This window comes from Ascidiella aspersa, chromosome 1, assembly GCF_963924565.1.
Source record: "Ascidiella aspersa chromosome 1, kaAscAspe10.2, whole genome shotgun sequence".
Taxonomy (NCBI): Eukaryota; Metazoa; Chordata; class Ascidiacea; order Phlebobranchia; family Ascidiidae; genus Ascidiella; species Ascidiella aspersa.
Window position 1 is genome coordinate 34,820,124 of NC_139447.1, and position 18,180 is coordinate 34,838,303.

The window sequence follows — 18,180 nt, forward strand, 5'->3', positions numbered from 1 at the left end:
AAACAGAACAACTTTTCCGCCCCACTCATATGCAACCGTTCGTTTACAGGGCAATACCTACTACGATTGCACGACGGTCGGCCACACCGAGCTATGGTGCTCAACAACCGCCGTCTACCAAGGCTGGTGGCTGAACTGCGACCAACAGGGAACGAACGACGTTATGACCGTAGGGGGTAACGGCGGGGGGTACAAGTGCGCCTTCCCTTTTACGTACGACGGCAAGACCTACCACTCGTGTACCCTGGACGGTCACATCGATTTCAAGCCTTGGTGCTCCACAACCACCGAGTATCAGGGATACTGGGGAGAATGCGTTGGTGAGTGGCCTTCGGCTTTATTAGACTATAGTTGTAGTGTGGATTTAGTCTAGTAGTTTCTAACCTCTTTTGGGTTGCGGCGCTGTACAGAAATTATAAATAGTTCGCGGCACCCTTTTCGTGTTTTTTAGTTGACTGTAAGGTTACAATAAAATAACATTAACTCTGCAACATTGAAAGAACCTTCCTAATTTTTGGCACTTTTATCGTATACAAACATTTTTAACAAGAAGCTTACCAATGGAGCCATAAATGGAACCCTAAATAATTTAAATTATCTCTCGGCACCCTTGAGCGTTAAAAATGGTCCCCTACAGCGTCGCGGCACCCCGGTTGAGAACCATTGATTTCGTCCAAAGGCGCTATGCATTATACGGCATGTTTAATACAAAAAGTTCGAATTCTGCCAATTAATCTGCAAAATTCTTATATAGAGCAATGTCAAACTCATTCAAATGCCCATTATGACAGGTTTCTTCCGAATTGAATTATTTTAAACGTAACTAAATAAACATTTTTTTCGGTCATTCGTCTATACTCAAAAGTTTTGACTCATGAAAAAAACGAAACGTTGACAGTTGTTCTGCCCTTGTTATATTAGCTAGTTTTTTCGTTAATGTTTTACCATCGAATGTTGTTTAAAAAAAGGGGATTTTCGCAAAACATTTCAAAGTTTTTGATGTAAGAATTAGTTTGTATAGTGCTATATTGCGCCCTTTTTTATTTGTATGGTGTCAGTCGTTATTTTAAATGTTTAGACTGGATAATTGGAATATTTGTATAATATAATAGCTAATTAAATAATACTGATGGGATATTTTCTAAATGGAGAAATATTGCAATCTTTCTGATCCACGAGCAAGAACAGGTTGAAGCGTTGGAATTAGTCCAAAGCCGCTATGCAATATACGGCATGTTTCATATAAAAAGTTCGATTTCAATTAATCTGCAAATGTCTTTATGTCGAGCAATTTGTAAATCTCATTCAAGTGGTCATTGTGTCAGGTTTCTTCCGAATTGAATTCTTTTAAACGTAACTAAATTAACGATTTTTCGGCCATTCTATAATCAAAACTATTGACTCATGAAAAATCTGAAACGTCGCTAGTTGTTCTGTCCTTAGACAGATTCACAGCCTTCCTAACTCACCAACTCCTTTGATAAGCCTACCTCTCTTTCAAGATCTAAAAAGGTTGTAAAAAGGATCTTCTAAAACAATTTTATTTAAAAATAGAAGAACACTGTAGTTACGCACAATGCATCAATTCTGCTTCCATTTCGTTGTGTTTGTAGTTTTTGAGCAAAACTGATGATGCATTTTGCGTAACTTTAACGTTCTGCTCTTTTCAAATAAAGTTGTTTTAGATCTTTTTTATACCCTTTGTGGTTATTTTTGGATCTTACGATATGTATAAAAGATAAACAATTGACAGTGGGCGAACATGCTTAGATCCGAATATAAACAATACTAGTTGCTGGGTACACTATGCACGGATCTGTTATGTAGCTTGATAATAAATTTCAAAGCCAAAAAGGTCGAGTAGATCGACAGCATCTTGATTAAGACGTTTCGATGCGAACTTGTATCATCTTCAGTCAATGTTTACTAAAGATGATACAAGTTCGTACCGAAACGTCTTAATCAAGATGCTGTCGATCTACTCGACCTGTTTGGCTTTGGAATTCATTATCAAGCAACAATGTAGTAATATTATTATTTTGTCAACTACTTGTCGTTTAGGCGCAACTTGCCTAACCTTCTGGTACCACCTCGACTCCCATCCCGGTACCCTACGAGTCAAGCAGAGCGTTGGAAATGGAACCAACGACTTCCAGGAACTTCAAGCCTGGTCCAGGTCTTCTGACCAAGGAAACTTTTGGCGATACGGATACGCTGAGATGATGCCAAGTTCCCAGCCCTGGCAAGCCGTCTTTGAGTCAGAGATAGGTGGGAATAGTTGTGTTGTTATTAGTTTGAGTTGAACATGTTGGAGGTTGTCAACTATTTGATATGAATAAACAGAAAAAACGAATCATTGATTTGTCTATGATTTCGCCTGAATTATAGTTTGTGATGTTCCCAATCTTAAGATGTAATTTATGTTGTAAATGGATAAAAGTTTAAAAAATATTTTTTTTTGTCCAGCCCATTGGTAAAAGTTTTAAATGCGCATAGTTTTTACTTGGTTTTAATTTGGATGGCGTGTAAAGAATTAATTTGTGATTTTTTTGAATTTTGAAATGTAAATTAGGAAGCAAATGGTTAAATAGAAAACCCAAAGTACTTAAAATGACTATGATTTATCCTTATCTTTAAGTCAATAACTATCATTTAATGATAAGTCCTTTTTAAAAGTGAGATTTAAAAACGTTACCTTTAACCTTTAAGTTTTTTCTAATATATATAAATACCAAAGTAACAGTTATTTATGACAAACTTGTCGATTTTAAAATTTATATCTGGCAAACTTTTAACACTCTTTTAAGCTTAATACAATCGGCTTTAAAATCTTCCTTTTTATAGTGTTGGCCATATTGAATGTCCAAAGTAACACTGATCTTAGAAAATAAATTTACTTAAAAATTATTTTTGTCAAACCTCCTGACAAAGACCGACCTTCAAAATTGGCTTCTGTCCGTTTTAAATCGTTCACCTTTTTGTCCCTTCAAGGTCTTTCAGCCTACGGAAGCCTGGCAATCGATGACGTAATAATGGTGAGGTCACACTGTCCACTGCCCGGTCAGTGCGACTTTGAGGATAACGCGTGCGGGTACATGAACTCGCCCAGCGGACAACTCGACTCACTCGACTGGGTCAGGGCAAGGCCCATGGACGGCAACGGATCAAGCGGACCCGACTTTGACCACACAAAGGGTGAGGTTTTAAGATTATGAGCTGAAAAATGCGGGTGAAAATAGGACAACGCGTATTTTAATTGCGGTTTTATTTTTTTATTTTTAGATTTCAATAAACAAAATTCATTTTAGTTTTATGTGGGATTCTCCACTCCTGTTTTGAAATAATAAAATGTCCTACACTGTAAGCGTTATTCATCGACATGCACGAACTTGTCAAACTTAGTTTCAGGTTTAGTTCAAAGAAAATACATTCAATCCTTTATATACCGTCTCTCTTTTGAACTATTCGTTGTACACGTAGGACGTAAAATTATTTTCTGTAGTAAGTTTGATAGTAGCTCAAAAGCTAACTTTTCAATAGTTTCATTTCGCTTTGCCCAGCACTTTTCAAAGGCCCTTTTACTTGAATTTGTTGAAAAATCCGAATAGAACATTTAAAGACCGATCATTTAGCCAAATTCGACACTCAACTAGTGTGTATCTCTGTTGATTTTTACGTTATACTCCATTGATTTGTAAAGTCAGTTAATCCATCCAGTCAAAAAGTTCAAGTATTTGGCCAAGATTGAGAAAAAATCTCCTTATATGTTTAATGCTTTACAGGCACGGCCGAGGGTTACACGATGTTCGTCGACATGTACTCTGGTTCGGCTTCCGAACAAGCTCGTCTCTTCTCCGACAGCTTCGAGGTTCCATCTGGCGGATCTTCAGAGAGGTGAGACAACGTTAGGGACTTCCCAACTATTAGGATGTCTTAATATTATCGATATTTCGCCAACAACTTTGCCTGAAGAGCACATTATAGTTTTTGTTTTATTCAGTTAGATCAGCGTTGGGGCATCCCGGCTATTGGGATATCTTTCAAGTAGCAACATTTCGTAAATTTTTTTCGCCTGAAGAGCACATGATTTTTTTTATATATTTAAATCAGTGGTTCACCAAACTTATTTTCACAAAAGGCCGGATACCTGTTGCTGTAAAGATTGATGAACACTGGTCGAAAATTATTTTTTGGTGTTAAATTTATATTTGTTTGGGCAATTTTTAAGCGTCCTTCAATTTTTTTGGGGGCAATTTTTAATAGCGCCCTTTAATCTTAAAAACAAAGAGAGAGGGCCGAGTGAATAGGTTGCAGAACACTGGAGTTACATTTGAATAAAGGTACATTTGCACTGAATTGCAGGTTTGCGATCTTCTGTATCACATGTACGGACCCAATGTGGGTACATTTAGCTTAGAATATATATCTCTAGTATATCTCTAAACAGTAAACAATTAACTTTGCGTCTATTAAAGGTGTGTGACGTTCTGGTATCACATGTACGGACCACACGTCGGCACATTGAACCTAAGGACATTGAACTTAGGCATTGTAAAGATCCTTTACAATAAAAAGTTCGGCATAACTCTAAATGGAAAACGATTAACTTTGCGCTGAATTGCAGGTGTGTGACGTTCTGGTATCACATGTACGGACCACATGTGGGTACATTGAACTTGTACGTGGCTGGAGCTAACAACCAATCGCCCACAGTTCCCGTGTGGAGCATCACGTCGTCTCAGGCAAACCTCTGGATTGAACAGCAACTGGTCATCACACAAGCCGCCTCCTTCTGGCTCGTCTTTGAAGGTTTGTAGACGTTATTTTTCGATGAAGTGTCTAATACAAACCTTTATACCAGTGATTCTTAAGCTTTTATGGCTTACGGCACCCCTCTGATATAATAACTAGATTTTCGTCACCCCTACTGGAATTTTCGAGTATTTTATATTCTGTTTAAAGCAGTGAACTTACAATGTTCTTTTTCTCAACAGCGGTTTTGGGAACTCCCGGAATAGGCCACATTGCTATTGATGACGTAGTAGTGAACGTGAACGGTTGCCCCTCCCCCGGCCCCCCAACCACCACCCTGCCCGCCCTCACCCACCCCGACCAGATACCCACCAAGGGAGACTGCGACTTTGAGACCGGGTGGGTTTTATAGACCGTTCAGTGGACTGATTTATTTGCAAAAACTTTTTATCAAAATACCGTTTTAATATACATTAAATGTAGCCATAGCCGTTTATTAAACTTATAAATTTAAACTTTTTGAAGTTAAATATGTAGTCAGCCTTTTCATTGAGTAAGTTTTAGACCGTTTTGTGGATTGATTTATTTCGGCAAATCGCCAAACATTTTCTTCTAAATACCGTCTTTAAATGCATATAATATAGCCACAGTCGTTTAGTATACCTGTAAATTTCGACTTTTGTTTTAAGTTATATCATATTATCAGCCTTTTTAACGAGTTAGTTTTAGACTGTTTGGGGGCTTGATTTATTTGCGCAAATTGCCAAAACATTTTCAACCAAAAAGAAATCTTTTAGTGGCTAACCTAAAATAAAGTCAGACTCGTTTAGTATAACTGTAAATTCAAATTTGTGTAAGTTAAATTATATTACCAGCCATTTTTCATTGCCGTTTCAAATATGTTAGATTTGTCACATCATATGTAAATACCTTGACACTAACCACGATTTTTCTTCGCATATTATAATCGTTATATTTTAGCAAGAGATATTTATGGAATTTTCTCTTTTCTTTTTTTAAAAGCGTTTAAAAAATATGAAATGTCACTTTTTTATCTCAAAGGTGTCAACACAACTAGTCCTCTCATTTCAAAATGTTTCTAATTTGATACGTTTCGATAAGACTAAATTGAATTTCTTGGAAAGGTTTTTATAATATGCTCAAGGTGTCTCCACTTTACGATTTAACTTGACTCTATTCAATTTCCTTCCCAGATTCTGCTACTACGTGCGTCCAGACGACCCAGTTGCCTGGGAACGGGGCCAGGGGGCCACCGAGTCCCGGTCCACGGGTCCCTCGGTCGACCACACCACCGGTTCATCGACTGGATATTACGCTTTCATCGATGCTACCAGCCAAGACCAGGGAGCCTACGCTAGACTGATCAGCAGCGAACAAACACCAGGTAATTAACACAGCTGTTCGAACGCCAGGTAATTAACACAGCACACTAAACAGAAGTAAAACGGTTAAAATAACAAATTTAGTAAAGTCATTTTTTTACATATGTACAAATCTGTAGTAGAGCCTGCTAATGAATATGAAAAAACAAAAACAAAAGAAAAAAAAACTAAAGATTGTGTAATCCCGTTTTTTTCACGTTGTCTCTTGTTGCCATTCGCTAAGTTGTTGTTTTTGCATCTGACATCTGCAGGTGTTTTATGATTTTATACGCAATCTTATATTCATGAATTTTATATTTTACTTTTTAACTGTTATCATTGGCATTTTATACATGTTTGCTTAATGTACAGAAACAGTCTTAGATCATCTGATACGAAAACAAGAATCTTTCTGTTACATTTTATTGTGTGGGAGAGAATCCTTACTTCCTAAAGTGTTTCAGCTATTGCTAATTATGTCAAGATCGGTGCTTTTAGAATTCTGGCGATAAGTCTATAAAACCGCATTTAGAATAAATAGCTTGTTGAAAATAACTAGCAAAGGTAAAGTTGTTTTAGAACTTACATTTTGTTACACATTTATTTCAACTAATTCAAATTTGTCGCAAAGTAAATCAATTTTTAACCATTACACTCTCAGCTATCGTTGTCACCGAATTTATTTTGGGTATAATTTTTAAGGTTGTATTTGCTCGCGACCATTTGAAAAAAACGTGTTTACTTTATCCATAGTTACATGTTGTTCCATCTCATTTAGGCCTTATAGCCTATTAGATTTTTTTTAACAAAACAATCTTTTTAAAACGTAAATTGCCGCATTATTTCGGATTATAAACTTGGGCATCCTAGTAACTTATTATTAATCAAATGTTTCATTTTAACTAGTTACTATACTAACTCGATTAAAAAAGCTACTGAAACACTCGATCGATTATTACAAATTACTAAAGCAGCCAGTCGAGTAACCAAATAAAGTCCCTGACCAGGAAAATTTAAAAAACACTAGTAAAAATACTGGACGCTTAGCGAACTAGATGGCTTATCTCGCCATTGCGGCATCCATTAAATTTATTACATTTTGGCAACCACAAGATATCCTTTCTCAATACAGGACCCGAGGGCCTCTGCGTTGAGTTCTGGTATTACATGTACGGTCGCGACATCGGCAGCCTTAACATCTACTGGATGACCGGTGGCGGCGCCAACCAGGTGCTTCTCTGGAACCGGAACGGAACGCACGGACCGCAGTGGAGATACGGACAGGTTGGACTTTAACTGTTGTGCCTGTTATGATTTGACGCGAAATTAGGGGTGTCTGAAACCAAATGACGTCATTACTATCCGCATACAAGCGAAAATATGAAATTAAAAACTTAATTTTTACGAGCTATTTTTTTCAAAATTTGCTTTAGATTTCCGATGTTTAGTTACTTGAGGTTGTTAACCTACAAATTGTTGATAAATTACTTTTAAATATCACCGCATTAAAACGCAAACCATGGCAGAGATTTCACTAATAATTGTATGAGACAAAGTACCGATCCTACCACTTGTTATCGGTATCGGCTGTGGTGCGATGATATCGAACACCCCTACTTGCAATATTCGTTCTTATCTTAAATATGCTTGTTTATGTCAAGGCTCACATCAACGAACAGCGTACGATTCAAATCGTGATTGAGGCAACAGTTGGCGAGGCTTGGGCTGGTGATATCGCTATCGACGATGTCTTGGTACGTAGTATTTTCGTTTTTTTTCTATTTTGATTGTCGGTCCACTACGAATAAATTCGCAATATGTAACGCTTTTCAACAAATTAGAACTCTGTTTAATGAGAGTATTATTACAAATTATTCAACCTTGCCAGTTCGGCATTATAAGATACCAAAATATAAAAAAAAAAAACGTGTCGATATTGTATTAAAATAAATGGCTTTGGGAACAGCACTTCGGAACTAAAACAGTTTACTGACTAGCACTATTGAGTAATTTTTTTCGCACATATGATGAAAGTTTACTAAAAATTATGTGAGCTATTTAAATGGTATCAAAACGTCTTAACAGTTTTCTCTTTTTACTACGGAAGCCTTACAGAGATTTACCGAATCGATCGATCGATGAAGATGTAAGCAAGGTAGGCTGGGGTTCGAACTCACGACCTCCGCCCATACCGGGACCGTCGCTCTACCAACTGAGCTAGCTTGGCTAAGCGGAACGTAGAAACAGTCATGACACGCACAAACTCAATTGGAAGAGCGATGGTCCCGGTATGACCGGAGGTCGTGAGTTCTAACCTCACCATAGGCAAGCCTTGCTTGTGTCATTGATCGGCAGATTCTGGTAGTCTGCGATGGTATTCGGTGTACTATGATACGAAAGCAGTTGTCGGTAGTCAAAAATCAGCTTCCGAGCGGCTAGATTACAGTTGTTAAACACAAATGTGTGTGTGTGTCTGTATCTTTAATTTTCTCTATGTTAGTTCGAACTTGGCGCTTGCCCTGCCACTCCCGACTGTGGATTTGAGAGCGGTGTCAATGGATATTGCGGATTCACTCAAGACTTACAAGACGACTTCAACTGGTTGAGAGGCTCAGGACCCATCGAAGGAGATGACGGTATATTTATAAAAGGAATTGAACTAAAAATAATAAAAACAGTTTCGCGACAATTTGTGATTTCAAGCTTTCACAAAATATGAGTTTCATCAACTATTCAGGCTGTTCATTATTAAGAAAAAAAATAGAAACATTACCTGAAATAAAACACACAAACATGTTTCGCATTAGTAAACCGGCATCATCAGTCCGGACAATTATACAAACAAGTATATGGCCTTTGTAAATTTTCTTGTTTTTTGGAGGCCAACTACATTAATTGCATAGTATGTATTGATGCTCATATATTACACTCTGCGTTTAGTGTTTTTAAAAAGTATTATTTAACTATTAGTTTGACCGATGCTTAGTTTGTTAGTGCCTGCTTGAAATCGAACACAGCTAAAACAATTTTAAACTCTTCATAACAACTTTTACACGATTACATCTAGTTGTTGTCCTAACTGTAGCTTTCCTCAATTAAACGCAACCTTGTATTTAAAGGTTTGTCGTACGATCACACTTACGGCACGGCCGCTGGTCACTACATGTACATGCCCGCTGGACTGCCCACCGGTCAGAAAGCACGCCTGGTGTCCAAGATGTACCCGTCCACCAACGGTCACTGCATGACCTTCTATTATCACAGCTACGTAGAAGGAATAGGTGGGCTGATCTATATTTTGTGGCAAACTTAGGATAGTGTGTATTTTCGGTATTTTGTTTTTACTGTACATTATATTTGTGATTTCAAGGCCTATTTTTTTATTTTACATTCAACTGCCGTCTCCTCTTGCAATGTTTGTTCTGGTAAATTGCTTGGTTGTATGTTGAAAATAAGACTTTTAAATCCTAATTCGAAATCAGTTTTTGCATTTTTTCCAACTACTCTTTAGACAGCTCGTAAATTTGTAGTGGCGAAAGATAAATACTTTATTTTTACTTCTCGACATAAGCTCCATATTGACACTTTTGTTCTCCCAGGAACATTGAACGTGTACTACCAAGAAGAAAGCGGTCAGCCAAACCTACTGTGGACCATCAATGAACACATGAACAACCACTGGCGACCCATGCAAGTTTCAATCTCTACAAACAAACAGTTCCAGGTAAGTTGTGTCGAAATTGTATTAATTGCCGGATGTATTGATTGCAGATGCAGAGTTGTTTGTTCATAATAATGAATGTTTATGCTGGAACTGCAATATACCGGTTTGTTGCATTATATAACAGGGTTTCTATATAACAAGTCTTTGAATGTCTTGGGATTGATTTGTGTATTGAAGAGTTTTTTTGTTTGTTTTTTTTTCAAAAAAAACCTATGTATTTACGAAAGTCTTTGAAGTTTTTTTATGCGCAGCTTTAAGTTATGTGTTAAGTAAGTGCGGTTAAAAAAAAACTTTTAAACTATTTTAAACTGTGTTGACCATAGTGTTTATACTGTTTGTTTCAAACATATATTGAAAAACGTCGAGCGATTCAATTTTAGATCCTTAAATTGCGATCAGCTTTCGATTTTGTTGTAATAAAACAGTTACAAAATAAAATGTAATTTCAACACGGTATGGTATGCTATGTGACGTTTCTTTCTAAAGGCTAAATGTTGATAAAATGAAAGGTATATCCAGTGTCAAACTGTTCAAACATTATCTGAACAGTTTAAAGCTAACCACATCGAAAGTTCCAAACCACGTTGAAATTTTAAACAACTCAATCAAGCCGCAATAAAATATGTCTACATGTAGCCTCAATTCCTTCTTCAGTTCCGTAGCCAAACCTAACTTAACGTACACGCAACATTGCAGATAATCTTCGAGGCTGTAGCGGGAACTTCTGACGTTGGCGACATCGCCATCGACGATATTCTAATGCTTCCCGAATCCTGCCCGCCCCTGGGCTCTTGTACATTCGAGCTGGGCTACTGCACCTGGCAGAACTCTGAAAACTCCGATGATTTTGACTGGATGCGAAGTGCTGGCGAATCGATGACCGCTGACACTGGTCCGTCCTTCGACCACACGCTTGGAACCGATCACGGTATGCTTTTGTTGATTGCTTGTTTAACCTGTGAGATAATTCGAAATTGTATCTACTTGAAAAGATGTTATGTTAGATGCTGTATATATTACGAGCTTTAAACAACATTTTAGTGTTGCAAGCAGCGTTTTAATGTTGTTGATATTTGGTTAGTGGAGACTATTAGACGTTCAAGATGATTTAGAGTTGAAGAGAAGCTTGTGTTGATCAACAATTAGTAATAACTATTAATTTAGCAATTTAGTTTTTTAATTGATTTGGGATAAAAGGGTTCGGGATGTTTGGATCTTTTAGAATTAGAAACTATAAGAACTCGTAGAAATTGTTTTAATAAATAGGAATTGAACATTTCTGAACAGATAACTAAACAGATAGATTTATCCAATTCTTGTTTTGTTGCAATTACTCTTAGAGTGTAAATATATTTAAATTTTCTATTTTAAGGGTTTGCGAACACTATTCATAACAGGTAATTGGTCCGTGGACCAAAAAGGTTGACAACCACTTTTACAACAATAAGGAAAACTTAATGCAAATGTTAATGCTATACATGGCAAAGTTCAAAGTGGCCTACCAATACAGCATTTATTGTTGCAAATGTAAAACCACCCCTTAACCGACTTATCGCCGATAACACGCCGCCATTCGTTTGTTTTGAACCAATCGCATTTCAGCATTTTAAATCCGCGTCTCGTGTTTCAGGTGTCTATCTTTTGATGGACGCTTCAACTCCGCAAGTGGAGGGAGATATGGCCAAACTATTTTCTGTTAGATTCAACAAGGACACGCCTCGATGCTTGCAGTTCTTCTACTTCATGAAGGTTGCCTTTCGTTCATGTTTCTGATTTTTTTCGGCTAAAATAAATCATTGGAAGTCACCTTAAGTAGTAACGATGATATATAGACGGTATAGTTAAAACAGGTATAGGAAAGAACTTATTTTTATGCTTTTATACCTGTTTTCACTAAACAGTCTAAATATCACGTGATTCGAATATTTCTTTTAGCCAAAATCTTTCTTTTACATTTTATTGTACGCTGGAGATTCCTTTATTGTATGCTGAAGATTACCTTTTTTACGAACTTTTTTCAGCTTGAGAATTGTAACAAAATGCTTTTTATTAAATAAGCATGTATTGCAAATTTGAGACGTCCTTCTAATAAACATTTAACGTCATGATAGTAAAATTTTACTGAATACAACTCAACTAAAATAGCTTGTTTTGCTGTAAAACCCTAGAAATTAAAACACTCTAACGCACGTTGCAAATATTAAGCAACGTTACTTCAAAATGCCTGATGAAGACACACTGTTATTTTTGTCATTCCCATGAATTAGAGACGATTAAGATTTTTTACACCACCTCATATCAAACTGCCTTTACCAATTAGTTCAAAACTTTCGGGGAAAACACTTTGCGGAAAACACATTGAAAGATTTTATATTCAATTGTAAACGTATTTTAAAGCGGCCATGTAATAATTCTATAGTATCAAAAGAACCTTTTAAGACCCATATTCCACCTTTAACACAACAGCCGTGCAGTCACTTGCTCCCATCAGAGAAACTTGGTCAATGTTCTTCAATACATTATATCAATTGTTTAATCCAAGACCCCAGACGGCATTGGCTCGCTGCAAGTGGTTCAGTACCGGGACTCAACCTACAACTAAATTAGCTTGTTTCGATGTATAACCGTAGAAACTAAACGACTCTAATGCAATAGATAAGCAACTTTATTAAGGAAGTGATAATCAATTAATTAAACTTCAAAATGCCTGATACCGGATAGCTGAAAACACACTGTTATCGTTGTGACTCCCACAAATTACTGATGATAAAGATCTTTTACAAGGATACTGTATATTAAACTACCTTTAACTATTAACAAAATACATTATGTTATTTGTTTAGTCCAAGACTCCAGAAGGTATTGGCTCGCTGCAAGTGGTTCAGTACTGGGACTCCACCTACAATTACGTGCTCTGGCAAGACTCCAAGTCTTACGGTGACGTTTGGATTGAAGCCATGGTCGACCTGCCCAACAACGTCACAGAGGACGATAGTTACGTCATACAGTTCCGCGCCTTTGTCGGCACAAGCGCTTACGGTAGGTTGGAAAATAATGATTGCAATGAAAACTTGAAAAGGGCTTTCTAGATTTCTAATCATAGTTTTTCAAGTTTAAGTTCTTCGTAAAACGAACCTCAATACATGTGTAATATTTAATAAATATATTGCTTAATAAGTTTAAAAAAATTAAGCGTTAGATTAGATAAAATTCGGTGTTATTTAAGAAAATATAAAAAATAAGGATTAAAGGTGGATCAAAAAATGCCTATCGGTTAAGTTCGATATTTTCTACCTAAATCAAAGTTGTAGCTAAAACCAGGTTCGAATTGAAATGTTAAATCAAATTATTTTAAATGTTAATCAAATTTTTTAATGTTAAACCAAAATTGTTAAACTTACAAGACGAATTATTGAAATATAGAAAATAAATTTGAATTTTATATTTTTGAGGTATAAAGCGAATTAACTCGAAATACTAAATCTTTGTATCATTTGATAGAGAAAAAGTAGAAAAATACATTAAAAAGCGAAAACTGTAATTTTCCAATGCAGGCGATGTTGCAATTGACGACATCAACGTGTTGACCGGCAAATGCCCCTACGTACCCACCGTACCCCCCGAATGCGCCCTCTACTGTGACCCCTCCAACCCCAGCACGTCCGTGTGCATCCCTAGTTCTGCGGTGTGCGACTTTAACATCGACTGCCCCAATGGTGGGGGTGACGAGGGTGAATGCGGGTAAGTTTTTGAAAGAGCCTAGCCACAACCCTTTATAACTTTGCACCTTCTACCTCTTGAGGGTGAGTTTGAAAATTTACTATTTGAGGTTTAACTAAACAATCTAATCTCATTTGATTCGTATCTTTCTTTTAGCAAGAATCTTTATTTTACATTTTATTGTATGTGGGGGATTCCTTTAATACGATTTTGTTTAGCTTGAGTAGTAACAAAATGTTTTTTTTTTTTTTTGTCAAATAAGTATGTGTTTGAACATTTAAGACTTCCTAATAATTAACATTCAACCTCATAATAGTGAAATGTCCCTGAGTACAACATAACTAAAATAGAGTTTGAAACTTTGCGCTATTTATATTTATTTGAAGACTTGGACAACTAGATTTGCAAAGGTCATTGCATTGTTGGGTAAAGTTGTTTTTTTGGTGAATTCGAAGTATAAGTACCAGCATTTTGGCCTAATTCATTGAATTAGAAAACTAGAAATATTATCGAGTTGTCCATGTCTTGCTGTGCTGTATTAATATTTACATAAAATATTTTTGAGTTTGTTTTTGAGTTATCTCTGACGTGTTATAATTTGTTTTAAGCTATGTTTTCTTAGCTTTTAAATCGCTTAGTATGTAGGCCATCATTTTACTATTTTTTGCTGAATGGCACTGTTGGATGTAGGAGCCTTTGATAAATTATTTGATTTTTAAAACTGTATTCATGTGAGTTGAAAATAGTAAACAATGGTTAAAAAACAAAAATTTTAATTCGGTGACAAAAATCACTGGTTTTAAGAAAAACTCTTTAGTAAAGGACGAAAACTGCACAAAACGCAAACTACCATTTACTGTTCAAAAACGTAATGGTTAAAATCAGGCCATTTAACTGGTAAACCTAAAGGGACCAAGTGTAAATCCTTCAAATAAAATTCACTGTTCACCCTGATATTGTTTCTCCTCACAGATACAACTGCAACTTTGAGAACAACGACGGTTGTAGATGGATGGACGACAGCGCTGGCACATTCCGCTGGGGAAGCAGTACAGGGGCTCCACCCGGTTCCAATACCGGTTTGTAATGCTTAGATTTCCATTTATTTTTCCGTCACATTAAACTAAAAATCTATGAATGCACACTTATTTTTTTAAACACCAGGCCTATATTTTTAATTACCAAAAACACAAAAGATGTTCCAATTCAAACCGTTTCGTGTCACCACGCATTATTAATTGTAAAATGCCCCACAAAAAGATATTCAACAGGCAAAAGCTTGACTTATAGATTTGGATGTTGACCTTCTTTAAAATATGTAAAAAAAGTATCATGTTAGTAAACATAAATTAACATATATATCGTAATATTATCTGATTTCTTCGAGCGATCATAAATAGGAAGAAAAAAATTCTGTTTATCTATTTTTAGTCCTGTGTGGTAAACCGTAGAAAATGGCGTTTCCTTACGATATATCCAGCATAAGGCAACAGTGTTGTCAAAATGCCATTCATAAAAATATTTCCTTAATTCATTTTTAACAAACAACGAGTCGCAATCACAGTCGTTTTGGAAAGAACGTCGAATTAATTTAATTTGCATCAAAAGAGTAACGATAAATTAAGTAAAATAATTTCATTCTTAGCATTATTTCACAAAGCAAAGCAAAAGTGATACCAATCCACGCCCTTGCTTTTGACAAACCACTTAATGCTGGCACCGCAGGGCCTTCGGGAGATCACACGACAGGTTCTGGTCGGTACATGTACGTTGATGCTGGCAGCGGTACGAACGGCAACCAGGCTTACCTGGTCGGTCCCACCGTACAACAGAGCGGCCCTCAGTGTGAGATGCTCTTCTACTATCACATGTACGGAGACCACATCGGCACTCTGCAGGTACGCTGGTTTGTTTGAGTATGGAAGCTTCGTGGGTTATAAAAATATTGTTTGTCAGTTGTCCTGCCAAACTTTTTAGCGACTGTATATATCGACAATTCTTTATACCCCAAATAAATCGAGCTAACTCATTGTTCAACTGTTTACCGTCTTGTTAACAAGTTATTTAGAAATGGCTGGTTCCAGACAGGTCGTTTTTCGAAAACTTGAGTTCTAGTCAAGTCATTTATAAAATAACATAAGTTCAATATTTTTTATATAAATAACAAGTCAAGTTTAAGTCTGAGAAAAAAAAACACTAGTAACTACAAGAGATTTTGTTTTGGTCACCATAAACTTAATGGAAAGTAGGGGGTTTCTTATTTTACAGTTAATTTTATATAGCACAAAAATGCTTATTTGACTTTGTTTTTGAATGGCGGTTTGGCTTACATACTAAGTGGCACTAAGGAGCAGAAATAACAGAAGTTAATGCGACCTACCTCTGGTCTAACCAATTATGACGTAACACACGCAGGTGGTGAAACGCATGAACGGGCAGGACAGCATCGTTTGGACACAGATGGATGATCAGGGCGATTACTGGCTTCCAGCCGTCGTGAGATTAGGAAGGAGCACAAGACCTTTCCAGATGATTATCACAGCTTCAAGAAGTTTCGATGTGCTCGGTAAGCTTAAGGTTTAAGGTTGATTTCCTTAGGATCACAACCGAGGGCGGGTCCAGGGTTTTTGTTTTAATGGCCATGACAATTATTTTAAAGATGATCATCACCGCTTCCAGAAACTTCGATGAGCTTGGTAAATTTTGGACAGTCTTATCATTTTTAGGCACAAAAATCTTGTTTTAAGTTTGCATTTAAACCTTTTGTTCACTAATACGAAGCCTGCAAAAATATTCTTAAAAACGAGAAAAATTTCTCTAGAAAATTGAAATGTTGTTTTTAGCTTGGGTATGTTTGACGCAGCCAATATGTATATATGAACCAACTACTTATAACTCTTTCAGTAAAAAACAATTTGCTTGTCGAAATAATTTTTATACCTGGTTGTGGGTCGAAGTGAATTTGGTTAAAACCATCTATTGGAATAATAATTAGTGTGTCGCAATTATGGATTATTGGACAAAGTCATAGTATAGATATCATCATGTTTGTATTTATATAAATAGATTTATATAAATGTTTTTCAAAAACAATCACTGAACAGAAAATGTGTAGAAACTGGTTCAAAACTGATTTAGATACCCCCGGTGTTTGTTGATAAAAGTGTCCCCATAATTGTCCGCTACCCAAAGATAAAGAATATATACAATTATATTATATAAATATAGTCATAAAAAAATGTAAATTTACCTTTGATCCGACACGTTTAAGCATTTTTAATTCAAATTTTAGAGAAAAAAAAAAAAAATATGTGTACATAATGGTTCGAATCTGCAATTTATTTTGCAGGCGACATCGCCGTCGATGACATAAGTTTCGTCAACTGCGAATTGCCTCCTGTCGAGGGCAGCTGTGACTCTGATGAGTTCACTTGCGACCGAGGATCTTGTGTTGATAATACCAGGCTCTGCGATTACACGGATGACTGCTCTGATATGTCGGATGAGCGAGGTGAAATTGTCGGCGGCGATATGTTGCCGTAGAAACTGCGTGAAATTTATTTTAATGAGGGCTATGTTAAAACAAATATTCGCGTCATTTTTTTTGTTCTTTTAAAACAGGTTGTACCGTTGCATAGACCTTGTAAAAATGTGATTAGGTGGAAAGCCACCATTAAACCCGGTCCACCTTTTTACTGACCTTTTAAAGAATCGAATTTTAATACCACCTTTTCACCAAAAAAAATGTTTGTAGAAATTATTTTAAATCTGTTTTATGTCAAGATTTTTCTGAGCTATTTTGTTTAAATTTAGGATTTAAATCAAAGTATAGTAAGCCATGCTAATTCGGTGTTATCACATTGTTATTGCTAACATATCATTATTCGATAAATCGAAGTGTCGTTTACCTTATTTCAAGGAAGACCTTTTTATTCATACCCACGGCAAATTTTTCTTTTTTTTAAACAAATTTACTTGCAACAGTCGAAGCTAAGCAACAAACTGTCTTACGAAGAATACGAACATATTTCCACTAATTTACTAGCCTAATACTGGATTGCATTTTACTACAACTTTTTGTGGAGATTTTCACCTGTTTGTAGGACTGTCTTGTTGACATTTTTATCTATTTTCAGGTCAAGATATTTCCTAACTATTTTGTTGGATTTTTTTAATAAAAAGTAGTACTGAACACCAGGGGTTCCCTATTAACACATTGTTATACTACTGTTAAAGATGTAGTTTAACAATGTGTTAGTACTGAAATATTAATCATAGGAATCTAGAGATACTAAAGGTTTGCAAAAATGTTTTGTTAACACACTTACAGCTAGTCTATTCCCAAACAACTCTAACACACAACTAGCCTTATGGTAATACGCTTCCAGACTGTTCGTCTTACGTTGGTCGTTGTGACTTCGAGCTGGGCGGCTGGTGTGATTGGACGCAAGAAGTGGGCGTGGACCATTTCGATTGGTCAGTCGCGAGTGGACATCGGTGCCGACCCGAGACCGGACCTTGCGTTGACCACACAAGAGGGACCAAGGATGGACACTACCTGTACATCGATTCACGGATGCAAAACTCAGGTACGATTTTCAG

General features: G+C 36.4%; 1 protein-coding gene across 1 annotated transcript in view; it reads left to right on the top strand.

Annotated features, from left to right (window-relative positions):
* The window catches only part of LOC146170234 (MAM and LDL-receptor class A domain-containing protein 1-like), a 116,598-nt gene that overhangs the window by 56,416 nt on the left and 42,002 nt on the right, over positions 1 to 18,180 (top strand). The window contains exons 53-73 of the mRNA XM_083387969.1: positions 50 to 320; positions 2,062 to 2,268; positions 2,992 to 3,195; positions 3,783 to 3,894; positions 4,625 to 4,809; positions 4,995 to 5,151; positions 5,967 to 6,157; positions 7,267 to 7,418; positions 7,796 to 7,888; positions 8,635 to 8,770; positions 9,254 to 9,415; positions 9,734 to 9,858; positions 10,555 to 10,786; positions 11,489 to 11,607; positions 12,702 to 12,897; positions 13,413 to 13,599; positions 14,551 to 14,657; positions 15,304 to 15,476; positions 15,994 to 16,144; positions 16,928 to 17,089; positions 17,967 to 18,167. Coding sequence (XP_083244095.1) covers positions 50 to 320; positions 2,062 to 2,268; positions 2,992 to 3,195; positions 3,783 to 3,894; positions 4,625 to 4,809; positions 4,995 to 5,151; positions 5,967 to 6,157; positions 7,267 to 7,418; positions 7,796 to 7,888; positions 8,635 to 8,770; positions 9,254 to 9,415; positions 9,734 to 9,858; positions 10,555 to 10,786; positions 11,489 to 11,607; positions 12,702 to 12,897; positions 13,413 to 13,599; positions 14,551 to 14,657; positions 15,304 to 15,476; positions 15,994 to 16,144; positions 16,928 to 17,089; positions 17,967 to 18,167 — 3,523 coding nt within the window. The remainder of the gene's footprint in view (positions 1 to 49; positions 321 to 2,061; positions 2,269 to 2,991; positions 3,196 to 3,782; positions 3,895 to 4,624; positions 4,810 to 4,994; positions 5,152 to 5,966; positions 6,158 to 7,266; positions 7,419 to 7,795; positions 7,889 to 8,634; positions 8,771 to 9,253; positions 9,416 to 9,733; positions 9,859 to 10,554; positions 10,787 to 11,488; positions 11,608 to 12,701; positions 12,898 to 13,412; positions 13,600 to 14,550; positions 14,658 to 15,303; positions 15,477 to 15,993; positions 16,145 to 16,927; positions 17,090 to 17,966; positions 18,168 to 18,180) is intronic.